The sequence below is a fragment of the Schistocerca gregaria genome, chromosome 8, assembly GCF_023897955.1.
Source record: "Schistocerca gregaria isolate iqSchGreg1 chromosome 8, iqSchGreg1.2, whole genome shotgun sequence".
NCBI classification, from domain to species: Eukaryota; Metazoa; Arthropoda; class Insecta; order Orthoptera; family Acrididae; genus Schistocerca; species Schistocerca gregaria.
Window position 1 is genome coordinate 186,833,463 of NC_064927.1, and position 12,459 is coordinate 186,845,921.

The window sequence follows — 12,459 nt, forward strand, 5'->3', positions numbered from 1 at the left end:
ATGATCGACCACAACTTGATGGAGCTGTGAAGCGAATCAGTGTGGCGTTAGTGACGGCTCTGAGGACAGCCAACTCTACTCATGTTTCTCTGGTGCTGTCGGGACTACCAACATATGGGTTTTTACTGGGCATGGCCTACACCTAAACAGGATTGTGAAGGGAAGATTGGTACAGCTGATTCATGAATGTATAGGGGTTGGATCTCGGGCCACGCATGGTCAAATACAAATACCTGTTGTCGTAGGTATGAAAAGTAGGCCTTTTTTAGTATAAATCCAGACAACACGTTCCCATGCCTAAAGAGTATCTCCAGCAGTTTAAAAAATATTGAAACAATCACTCACAAGACAGATTTTAACACTTCAAATATCACACATACCAAATGTCACAGAGAAAAACAAACCATTGGAAAGAGTAACATGGAGCATTTCACAGATTTAACAGTCCTCCATCAAAACATGCAATCAATAAAAAATAAAATACAACTATTAGAAGTTGAGCCCCGATCTTTAAACTGCACAGTAGTTTGTGTTACTGAGCACTGGTGTAGAGACACAGAAATCCAGCATGTAGTATTATCATTGTATGAAAGGACAAACCCTTACCGCAGAACTACTTCAAGGAGTGGAGGATCATGCATTTATATCAGAAAAGGAACACAGTTCAAATCAAGACATTACCTCAATACAGTAAGTGAAGACAAAAACTTTGAAATATCAGCTATTAAATTAACAGGGCTTGATATCACCAAGAAATTAATTATTTTGTGTGTATATAGATCACTCAATTGTAGTTTGAACACTTTTTACAATAAATTAACAGAAGTTCTAGATAAAGTCTCAAACAGAAAGATCAATATAATTCTGCGTGGGGACATTAATATCAACACTAATATAAATGAATCCAGCAGTACCTTCATAAATATCCTTCAAACTATTGTCATGTCGCTATTGGTCAATAGGGCAACAAGGGTTGTTACAACGACTGCATCAGTAATTGACCATGTTGCCACAAATATAGACAGGGGAAAATGTGATGTATCTGCAAAGGATCTCGGACTATCAGGCCATCTCTGTCAAATAACAACAGTAAAATCACACCTTGAATCATTCGCCAAACTACAAGCCTACAAACAACATCTATCAGAAATCAAAATAAAAGATTTTTCAAAAGAACTAGAAAAAGAAAGCTGGGATGAAGTGTATAAGGTAACCAATGTGAATATGAAATTCTCTAAATTCTCCACATTGTTTAAATTGAACTTTTAAAAGGAATTTCCAAAAGTATACATGTCTGTATCAACATCTCACAAAAACAGATGGATAACAGCATGTATTTAATAAGTCCTCCCAAACACTTAAACACCTCAGTTCCATGAAAAAGATTTGCAATGATCCATAATTTTAAATTTCTCTCATACATACAAATAGATCTATAGTAAGGCGCTGACTGCTGCAAAAAAGTCATTTAATGATAAAATAATATATAATACAGAGAATAAAAGCAAAACAGTATGCGATGTTATAAAAAAGGAAATGGGGAGAGGCAAACAAATGCAGAATAACATACTGCCAAGGGAGGGGGATAAGGCAATAAATGATCCACAACACATAGTAAACTATGTAAATGAGCATTTTTCAAGCATTGCAGAGAAACTACAGGAAAAATTCCCCAAAACAAATATAACACCTGTAAGTAATGTTGCACTAAATACAATGATGTTACTTCCAACCACAGAGAATGAAGTCAATAAAACTGCTCAAAAACTAAAAAAATAAAAAGTCAGTAGGCTTAGATGAAGTACCAATGTGTGTACTGAAACAACACATAGGGATTATACAAGGCCCCTTAACAAATATAATAAATGAATCCTTCACATTAGGGACATTTCCAGAGCAGTTAAACCACGCAAGAGTTGTTCCTTTGCTTAAGAAAGGTAATGCAGAAGACATAGAAAATTACCAGCCCATTTCCCTACTGTCAGCATTCTCAAAAATAATATAAGGAATTATGAAAGACAGATTAATAAATTACCTGAATAAATACAATATTTTAAGAGAATCGCAGTTTGGTTTCTGAAAGGGCAAAAATACAGAGTCAGCCATAGTAGAATTCACAGAAGTTGTACTTGATGCTCTTGATGAAGATGAGTGTGTCACAGGCATATTTTTTGATCTTTTTAAGGCGTTTGATACAGTCAACCACAAGATTCTATTAAATAAATTAGAAGCATTAGGAATAAGAGAAGTAGCTAATGACTAGTTTTGATCATACCTAACAGATAGAGTACAAAGAGTAGAGATAACACATACTTCAAATAAATCTAACCATTTAGTATAACACTTATCAGAATCAAAATACATTGATATAGGGGTTCCACAAGATAGCATATTAGGGCCAATACTGTTCCTGACATACATCAATGACTTTCCCAGTAGTGTTACTCATGGTGAAAAAATTCTCTGTGCTTGTGACAGCAATATTATAGTCACTGAGAAAACAAGAGAACTCGTTGCTGAGAAAGCAAATGAAACTCTCAAGGAAGTTTATGATTGGTCAATAAGCAATAAAGTGACATTGAACACAAAGTAAACTTGCCATGAATTTCAGCTTGAAGAGGAAAAATGACAATGTTAAATTAAATGTAGATGGCACCTCTATAGACTGTGTAACAAATGTAAAATTTCTAGAAATGAATATTGATTCTTGGTTGAAGTGGTGTGAACACACAAAGGTACTTGCAAACAGAATGTCATCAGCATGTTATGCCCTTAGAATCCTGTCATCAGTGTGTAACATGCAGTGTCTTTTAGTTACATATTATTCATATGTACACTCAATACTTAGCTATGGCATTCTTTTTTGAGGAACAAATGCACAAAATATGAACAAAATTTTCAAACTCCATAAAAGAGCAATAAGAATAATAACCAAAAATACTAGTTGAGCTCATTGTAAAGATCTGTTCAAAGCACTGGGGATTTTAACTGCTCCATGTGAATATATTTACCAGTCAGTTGTACACATCAAAAACAACACTGCACAAACAGCTCTGTCCATGACCACGCAACAAGAGATAGACTCAACTCACTTTTAGTAAGAAAAAATAATCATAAAACTCAAAATAGCATTTTCTATCAAGGAATAAATTGTACAATAAATTACCAAAAGAGATTAAAGAAGTTTCAAAAATACACTTACTTAAAAAGGCAGCTAAAAAGTACCTGTTATGCAATACATTTCATACATTGAAGGATTACTCAGATAAAACAGAGTAGGGGTTTGAGAAAAAAATGTTATACAAATAAATAATAATAATGATTATAAAACATCCAACATTCAACATAACACCTTCACTTTCCATCAAGAACCTCAGTGCCACAGCAGTTTCACTCCTATCCAAAGGCCTCATCTTTAGCCCTACACCCAAGTTTAATTGTGTTGGAACTTTCAAAGACCTACTCTCCTTCTCCCAATCCTTACCATGGAAACACTTCTTTGCCCTAATTCCTCCAACTAAAGACATTCTAATACCAACATTGAACCTCACCTCTCCTAGTTCACTCTGCCGCTTGTAATAAAAATTGCCTCCCCAGAACTTTCATACTTCAGTTGAAATGTTCGATTCCATATAAATTTCTGCCTGACTTGAGTTCATGTTTATACTTAAATTATATGTCCCACATCTAAAGAGAATTTTGCATGTCCCTGACCACCAGAACACTCTATTTCTGATAATATAATTTTATTTTTCATATCAATCCATTTAGCAACACTGATCTTGAACCATGAAAGTTAGTAATCACAAATGTTAACTTACATGAGTCAAAAACTACTTTACAGTGAAACTAACATTGTTTTGCTTTAATTTTCATGTAAAACTAATTTCTGTTTCCATTTATAATTTTTCTAATTTTATTATTGATAATCAACAGTTATACAAAGACAGAATGCTGATAGTTTTTTTATAGTCTCAAACTTTGCAACCTTCATTATTAATTATTAGGTGCATAATAAATAATAATATACAAATAAATAATAATGTGCATCACACAGCTTCAAAAATACTCAGCCATTATGTGAACACTCATCAAAACTATTCGAACATCTACCTTCCATTCATTATGTCAGCATAAAACTTGAAAATTCATAGTACGACTGGACTCTCAGGACTGGGCTCTCACCATATGATACAGTATACAACAGGAAAGTGCCTTCACCCTTTAAGGTAGTGAAATCTAGGGATGAAAGAAACAATGATTTAGTAAAATAAGTTTTTGAAAATGTTACGCGATATTCAGCAGATTGAAAAGTCTTCTTCAGGCAGGAAACACAGACACTTTCATACAAGCAAGCGTACTTCAAGCACACATGATCACTATCTCCAACTGCTCCAGCAGAATTCTGGCCAGAGTGGCTGGACATAGTGGTCATATGCCTTACTTTTATTTCTGACTCTGCTATAAACTTATCATTAGCCATTAGTTCTGCCTGATGTACAGCTTTTCTATATACTTGAACGTACTTGACTTAGAATGTAATCAGATTCTAATAATACAAAATACTATACTGTGAATGTTTTTAGTAATACCAGAACATAAAAAAGCCAATGGCATTGCCATAGTGGTAACATCAGTTCCTGTCAGACCACCAGAATTAAGCATTGCCAGACTAGGCTAGTACTTGGATTGATGACCATTCTGTCTGTTGAGCGCTGTTGGCAAGCAGGGTGCACTCAGCCCTTGTGAGGTAAACAGGAGCTACTTGATTGAGCAGTAGTGGCTCCAGTCTTGTAAACTAACGTACAGCCAGGAGAGCAGTGTGCTGACCACACGCCCCTCTATATCTGCACCCAGTGATGCTTGTGGGCTGAGGATAACACAGCGGCCGGTCAGTACTGTTGAGCCTTCATGGCAAGTAAGGGAAGGTTTTGGTTTTAGAACATAAAAATTTGTGTCATATACATGAATATAATATCAGCATCTAACATAACTGCTTGACTATGCAGAAAGAACCTCTGTATTTTAAGTGAAGTTAGGTATTTCATCAACCTGAGTTACTTCCATTCAACGAACTGCAGTATAAAAGTGGAGCATTATTCAATATGTGTGTAAGACAGCATATGTTGGAACATCTTAACAAAGGACTTTTAAGCTCTTTATGTATTTTCCGACACATTAACATCCCACATGACCAAAAGGATTATCTGTATTAAACTTCCCCAACTGCCCACCAGTTTTTGTTGGCTTCAAATATGTTATCTCATTCCACATATATGTAGCAAATTATATCTGTGACCACAAATACTTCTCCATTGAGTGGAACACATATAGAAATACCTGTGGCACATCAACTGATACTAAAATTCCAGTCTCACATATGAAGTTGTTTTTGTACCATCCATAACACTCTTTTAGTTAACAAAATACTCACATGGTTGATATATGGTGATGATATCTTCATAATCTAAACCCAGTACAAGACACATTCTCTTCTCTTTCAGACAACCTTAACACCTTATTTTATTAACATTTTATTTTCTCCTACTTGTTTCAACCAGTCAATTGGCTGGAGATTGACCACTGTGTTTCAGTGTCTTCTTAAAAATCTCTGTAGGTATTAAGCCTGCCAACTACAAACCTCACCTCCCTTCTATAATGTGGCACCAATAATGTATGGTACATCTGTGGTGATGAGCAGTTCCTCTTACAATTTGCTTTATACATGCATAGATTCATTTTCCAGTAATGATACGAATGATGCTAAGTATAAACAGATCTTATTAGTTGCAGATATGGCTTAGTGTTATATATGTCTCCAAGAATATGAGAAAATCTAGTAATCATTTGACTGTCAGTACTTACTCAGATACATTTAATTATTTGACATTTTGGTTTGCGTTTTAAACTTCTGAGTTTTCTAGCTATAGGGTCTCACTGTATAGAAAATTCAAACTGATTACGATCAGACACTTTGATTATGGCTCGTATAATTACACCAGACATAGGAGAAACATTACAGATAATAATAGCTCAAACATCTCCACCAGAGACAAAAGCACACCTTGTCCAAAGAACACTGAGTCCAAAGACAATTTAGTCTGCACTTGGCAGGTAGCAGTTACTGGTGGTTGATGGTCATCACAGACTGGTTGTACTATGGGAAAAATAATTAAGCAAACAATTAAGTTGAAAGTTGTACTTCCATGTATTATTACAAAAACATTTTATAAATATTATGAATATTATTTATGTTACAAGACTTTTTTTTCAAGAAACAAAGTAAAAATTATAAACATATAAATTATGGGAACTTGTTTCTATTGTATGACTACAGATCAGTTCCTATTCGGATGTTTCCTATTGTTGATAACAAAAGTTTACATAATAAACTAGTAGAAATCTGAAGCTGAGCTTGGCATAAAATACAAAACAAAAAAGTGATAATTTTTAGAAATTTTCTCTTATATTCCAGTGTTTTTACAGCTACTTAAAAAAACCAGAGATGAACATATTTTTGAAAACTTACTAAATTTGAATATTCATTTAATAGAACACTAGCTACAAAACATTTTCTTAATAGATGTGAAACAGAATGGCTACTAACAAATTCTAACACAAAAACATTTTAATGCAAAAATAAAAATAAAATTAGCACTCCTTTTTGTTAGTAGCTCATATGTCACAAAGTGGAATGTAATGAGTATCACATCTTCCTTTTAATACTTCTTTGCCACAAACTGATAAGAATAAAAGAAGATTAAAATTAGAAAATTTCCCTTTGGAAAATATTGATAGATGGAACAGACCATGACCTACATTAAGAATGAACTGATGATCAAAGAACAGTCATCATATGTGTGAGATTTTCTGTACACACAATCCTCTTATATGTTCTATGTAGAAGAAGAGTTTCCATATTCACTCTTTTATGCCCGTTAACATGTTTATCATTTTAATTTTAATTTGAATATAGGTCTGCCACATCAATCAATCATCAATCTTATTCCACTCTGTACTTCCCACTTATATTTTAAAATAAGTTATTTTTAATATTCTTCAGCAAATCTGTTATTTCCTTTCAACATGGCATTTAAAATATTTTAGCCACATGCAATAACATAAAAACTTCTCTAGTCAGAAAACTACACATCTTTCTTGATGATTAATGTGTGTCTTCCCATGTTTCCTGAGCTTCTCATAAATACACTCTTTCACATTAACTTGAACTTCATCACGGCTTCACAATGACAGTCTCGTTCCTGAGATTCCTCATTCTCATGAGACAACATGTATTTGGATCACAAAAGAATCTTGTTTCTAATGTGTCTGCTTCCTCCTTTGAAGCAACAGTTACAGCACAATGAGATATAGTTTCATGAGAATGGTTAAAAGAGTTTCTAATAACCCCTCTTCACATAGAATTTTAAAAGTTCACATTATTCGCATGAATAAGAGAATTCAGTGAGTTAAGTTCATGGGAACCATACACTCTTCATGTAAAGCTGTAGCTTATAAAAAATCATAAACAGAACATTTCTTAATTTGTTCTTCCATTCGTAGTTGTATTATGGAACAATAACCTATAACATTGCTAACAGAGGTTTTTTTCAATCTTGGACCATATGAGATGTGTCATAAATTAAATCTTCTGGAGACACAGAAATGTCATCTGCAAGTACCCTAACAACAGGAACATTGTTGAAAAGTGTTACAATGTGTCCCATCACAAATTCCAGCGTCGCCAGTATAGGTTCTGACCATGTGTACAAGGACCAGATGAGGAGGCCATAGAAAATTGCCAACACTGTATGATGTAGCCAGTATAACCTAGAAAGAGAAATATATTATCAGTAAAATACAGCATTTCCAAATACAACTAAAAAAGTGTTTATCAGGAATATACTTAAGAGAGAATAGTTTAGTTTAATCTTATACAACCTCAAATAAGACAAACTGAAACTGCTAAAAAGAAGTGAAATAAAACAATAATGTACTATATGAGGATGTTGTATGTTTAACACATTTAAACATTTGCCCCTTGTCCACCTCGGAACAGAAGTTAAATAAAAAATTTTATTCCATTTTTAAGTGATACCACTCACTTTTTTATAGAAATTATAAAATTCACTCATGAAAAGTAAGGTTTTCCAAATGTGAAAAATATTCCAGTCATTTTAAGTAATTCTACCGAGGGTTCTTGGTGAAACATTGTATATTGTATTAACTGAATGAAACACTTATTTAGGCTTGTTTCACAAAGTTTAATATTGGTGAATGGCAGCATTGTGCACTAGCAAATGGGCTAGTAACCCAAAAGGAATACAGGAAAAAATGTTGTGAAACAATGCTAAAAAATATAATTCTAAAAGCAGTCATTAGATTGAATCACTGACCATGAAATGTGTGGTCATAGGTACACAATCCTCAAGGTACAACACCTTCCCCTAAATTATATGATTATTGTAATTTTTTTGTTTTTCTAATGGATAAAAGAACTAAAATGAAATTAACAAATCTGCAGATTCCTATTACAGAAACTTATTGATATGTAGTTTATTGAAGTTAGATACCTCTATAAATATCAAATATGCTCCCATTATTAATCTTAATTGATTTCAAGTCATAATTGCAGACATCATTTATGAGGTGGGTAGTTCCAGACTTTATGACCATCTTCAGACATATAGTCATCACAATGTGATCCATAACAGCAGGATCATAATTAAAATAAAAAATGTCGTGTGACGAGGGCCTCCCGTCGGGTCGCCCGTTCGCCGGGTGCAAGTCTTTCCATTTGACACCACTTCAGTGACTTGTGCATTGATGGGGATGAAATTATGATGATTAGGACAACACAACACCCAGTCCCTGAGCGGAGAAAATCTCCGACCCAGCCAGGAATCGAACCCGGGCCCTTAGGATTGACATTCTGTCGCACTGACCACTCAGCTACCGGGGATGGAAAGCACGATCATAATGAAGCATGATCATAGTTATGATCAAGAAGCATCTCTCTCTTAATGAAACGGATCTGTTGTAATGCCTAAAATTGGTCTTCCTCCAAATAACATAAGCAAAAATGACTGGAAATTAACTGATTTATACACCAAATGATGTCAGTTATCAATGGACAATACATATTCTCTAGTTAGTGTTTTCATTGTATTTATTCTCTAAAAGAGGTCAGTATCATCATATTACAGCCTTAATTATCATTTTTAACCATTTTGTTTTGCATTATACAGTTGTCATTTATAATGTCTACCCATCTACCCACTCAAAGATTCTTATACTGACTTATGACATTATGTTGTTCAGCCATAAATTCATTATTCACTCTCTCATCATTCTTTTTCAGTACTATCAGTGACGAATGAATCTTTCATTCTGTTTGCCAGATTACGACTTAAATACCTGCCCTGCCTTTTGCAGATTCATTGAAACTCAGTACATGCTAGGTCCTGCTTGAAAATTTTAAAAACCTGTTTTTTTTTTTCTTACATGTCATGTCCTATAAAGGCTCTTTTGCATAGCTTGCTCAGCATTGTGTTCTGGGAGAGCAGGTATACTCAAGGATGGACTAGGAAATCCACCTTGTTTTTACTTCAAATCTTATGGTCATTCCTATGTTATGACATAGCTAATCAGGACTTTGTATAATTTCTTCAGTCTCTTCGCCACCTTCTATAAACAGTCCAAAAAATTTATATTTAATCACAGAATAAGTGACTTCTTCCTATTCACTGCAAAACATTTATTCTACGTGGCAGATTATTGTAGACTTCTGAAGTGAGGAATGAAACATAAATGGAAAACAACAAGCAAAATCAGATTACATTTATGTCACTGGCATGCTTGGTATTTAATACATGCCATAAAATCTGTTGGAAGAGGATTATGAAAAACTGTTACTGGACTGGACTATCCTTTATGACTTATCAGTTAAGCAGACATATTTTTCTTCTTTTTTCTGTTTTCATCATGTTATGAAAATCATTAGATTAGCAGGTTTTTTGTGTGTTGTATGGACCATAATTGTAACCTCAATAGCTCTTAGTTTACAAACGCAAAATACTCTCTCAATGAAAAATATCACAAAGAAATTTGATTTCAGTTTGAAGTTAATTTCATTATCTATAAGAATCTTCACATCACTGGCAGAAATCAGTTTGGTTATTTATTTGTCATTCACTGAACTATGTAGTTCATTTATCTTGTAATTGATCTATTAGGAAACTTCTTGTTATTGTTATTTGGACAAATATGTATTGTATCCATCTTGTATTATTATGTTATAATTAAAAACATTTATCATGTCCAAGTTTTTATTTTTATTATTATTATTGTTATTATTATTATGATAGCACTGATGACACCAATTGCATGTAAATATGCTGAACGGTGGAATAAAACATTTGTATTTTTATTTATTTGTAATACCTTACTGCTTTCTGTCCCACTCTACAGAAGAGTGACAGATAATAAATAATTTTTCTTTCTGCTATTAAATTTAGGATATATATATATATATATATATATATATATAGAATAGAAAGAAACTTCCACATGGGAAAAATATATTAAAAACAAAGATTCCAAGACTTACCAAGCGGGAAAGCGCCGGCAGACAGGCACATGAACAAAACACACAAACACACACACAGAATTGCTAGCTTTCGCAACCGATGGTTGCTTCTTCAGGAAGGAGAGGGAAAGACGAAAGGATGTGGGTTTTAAGGGAGAGGGTAAGGAGCCATTCCAATCCCGGGAGCGGAAAGACTTCCCTTAGGGGAAAAAAAGGACAGGTGTACACTCGCACACACACACACATATCCATCCGCACATATCCACATGGATATGTGTGTGTGTGTGTGCGAGTGTACACCTGTCCTTTTTTTCCCCTAAGGGAAGTCTTTCCGCTCCCGGGATTGGAATGACTCCTTACCCTCTCCCTTAAAACCCACATCCTTTCATTTTTCCCTCTCCTTCCCTCTTTCCTGACGAAGCAACTGCCAGTTGCGAAAGCTCGTAATTCTGTGTGTGTGTTTGTGTGTTTTGTTCATGTGCCTGTCTGCCGGCGCTTTCCCGCTTGGTAAGTCTTGGAATCTTTGTTTTTAATATATTTTTCCCATGTGGAAGTTTCTTTCTGTTTTATATATATATATATATATATATATATATATATATATATATATATATATATATATATATATATATATATATCACACATATATACACACACACAAACACACTCTCCAGTATGTGATCTTCATTTAACAATGTATATGGAATTCTCAGAGAGGAACAGACACTCTTACTATGTCATGTGTTGATGTACACATTATCTTGAGCTATTGTACCACAGTGTCCTTCTTCATTTTCTGTGTTACATTCTCCTTCTCTATGTTTAAAAAATTATTAATGTGATCCCTTTTCTATCTGTACACTCTTCTATTTGAAAGAATAATGATACCAATGTATGCAGTTTTCTTATGTGGCTTCTTCTATTGTTTGGTAGTCTTTGTCAATAATTGAAACATTTTTGCAATATGTTGTATTTTGATGATTCACACGGCTCTGAGCACTATGGGACTTAACATCTGAGGTCATCAGTCCCCTAGAATTTAGAACTACTTAAACGTATCTAACCTAAGCACATCACACACATCCATGTCCAAGGCAGGATTTGAACCTGCAACCGTAGTGGTCACGCGGCTCCAGACTGAAGTGCCTAGAACTGCTCAGCCATAGTGGCTGGCCTGTTGCATTTTAAGTCAGTTTTTAGTACCATCACAAAATGATTTGCTGATCTTTTATCATTTGTACACATGTACCAAGTTCCACGTTCATATTCTTTTTCCATATGTATATGTACATTCATATGTTAAATTTTTACATTTTCCTTGGCATGCAGAGCTGAAGTTTTAGCAAGTTTCTCAGTGATAAGGCTCCCTTATGCTACTGTAGGAGCATGAACACAATCATGCATTCTGCCAACCTGCATTGTGAAATTACATTGGAGGGTGGTTGCCATTGGATGCTATTCAGTTATATGTTTTGAGTCCTCTCATTTCGTGTTATTACCCTCTTTCCTTATCACTGTTTTCTTTATTCTTCTCTTGAGATATAATTTTTGCTGAATTCCTCCAAAGGTACCAGATTTTCTCTCCATCTGTCTATCCACATGCTATGAGACATATCGCTTGCCTTGAAGCAGAGTCCAAATTGGTATACTTTACTCTTGTGTTTATGCTTCTGGCTATGGTATTTTTTTTTTGTACCAAATTAGCTGTAGAATCACAAAATTACACAGATTTGAATGGACTTTTCTTTGCAAGCAAAGCTAATATTTCATGAGTAATAGAATATCTATCATGTAACAAAATAGACATGCAAGTATATTGCCAATGACAATCCTACAATTTTTTTATGTTTACTATAATTTGTACCACATTT

The 12,459-nt window shown here is 34.1% G+C and overlaps 1 protein-coding gene across 2 annotated transcripts in view; it reads right to left on the minus strand.

Annotated features, from left to right (window-relative positions):
- Positions 1-5,775: 5,775 nt before the first annotated feature.
- Positions 5,776-12,459, minus strand: part of LOC126284024 (fatty acyl-CoA reductase 1-like) — a 244,364-nt gene continuing 237,680 nt past the window's right edge. Inside the window, exon 11 of one of the 2 annotated variants that reach the window (XM_049982575.1) lies at positions 5,776-7,830. In XM_049982575.1, coding sequence (XP_049838532.1) covers positions 7,611-7,830 — 220 coding nt within the window. In that variant the 3' untranslated portion in view covers positions 5,776-7,610. The remainder of the gene's footprint in view (positions 7,831-12,459) is intronic. The other variant, XM_049982574.1, reaches the window with a different exon arrangement.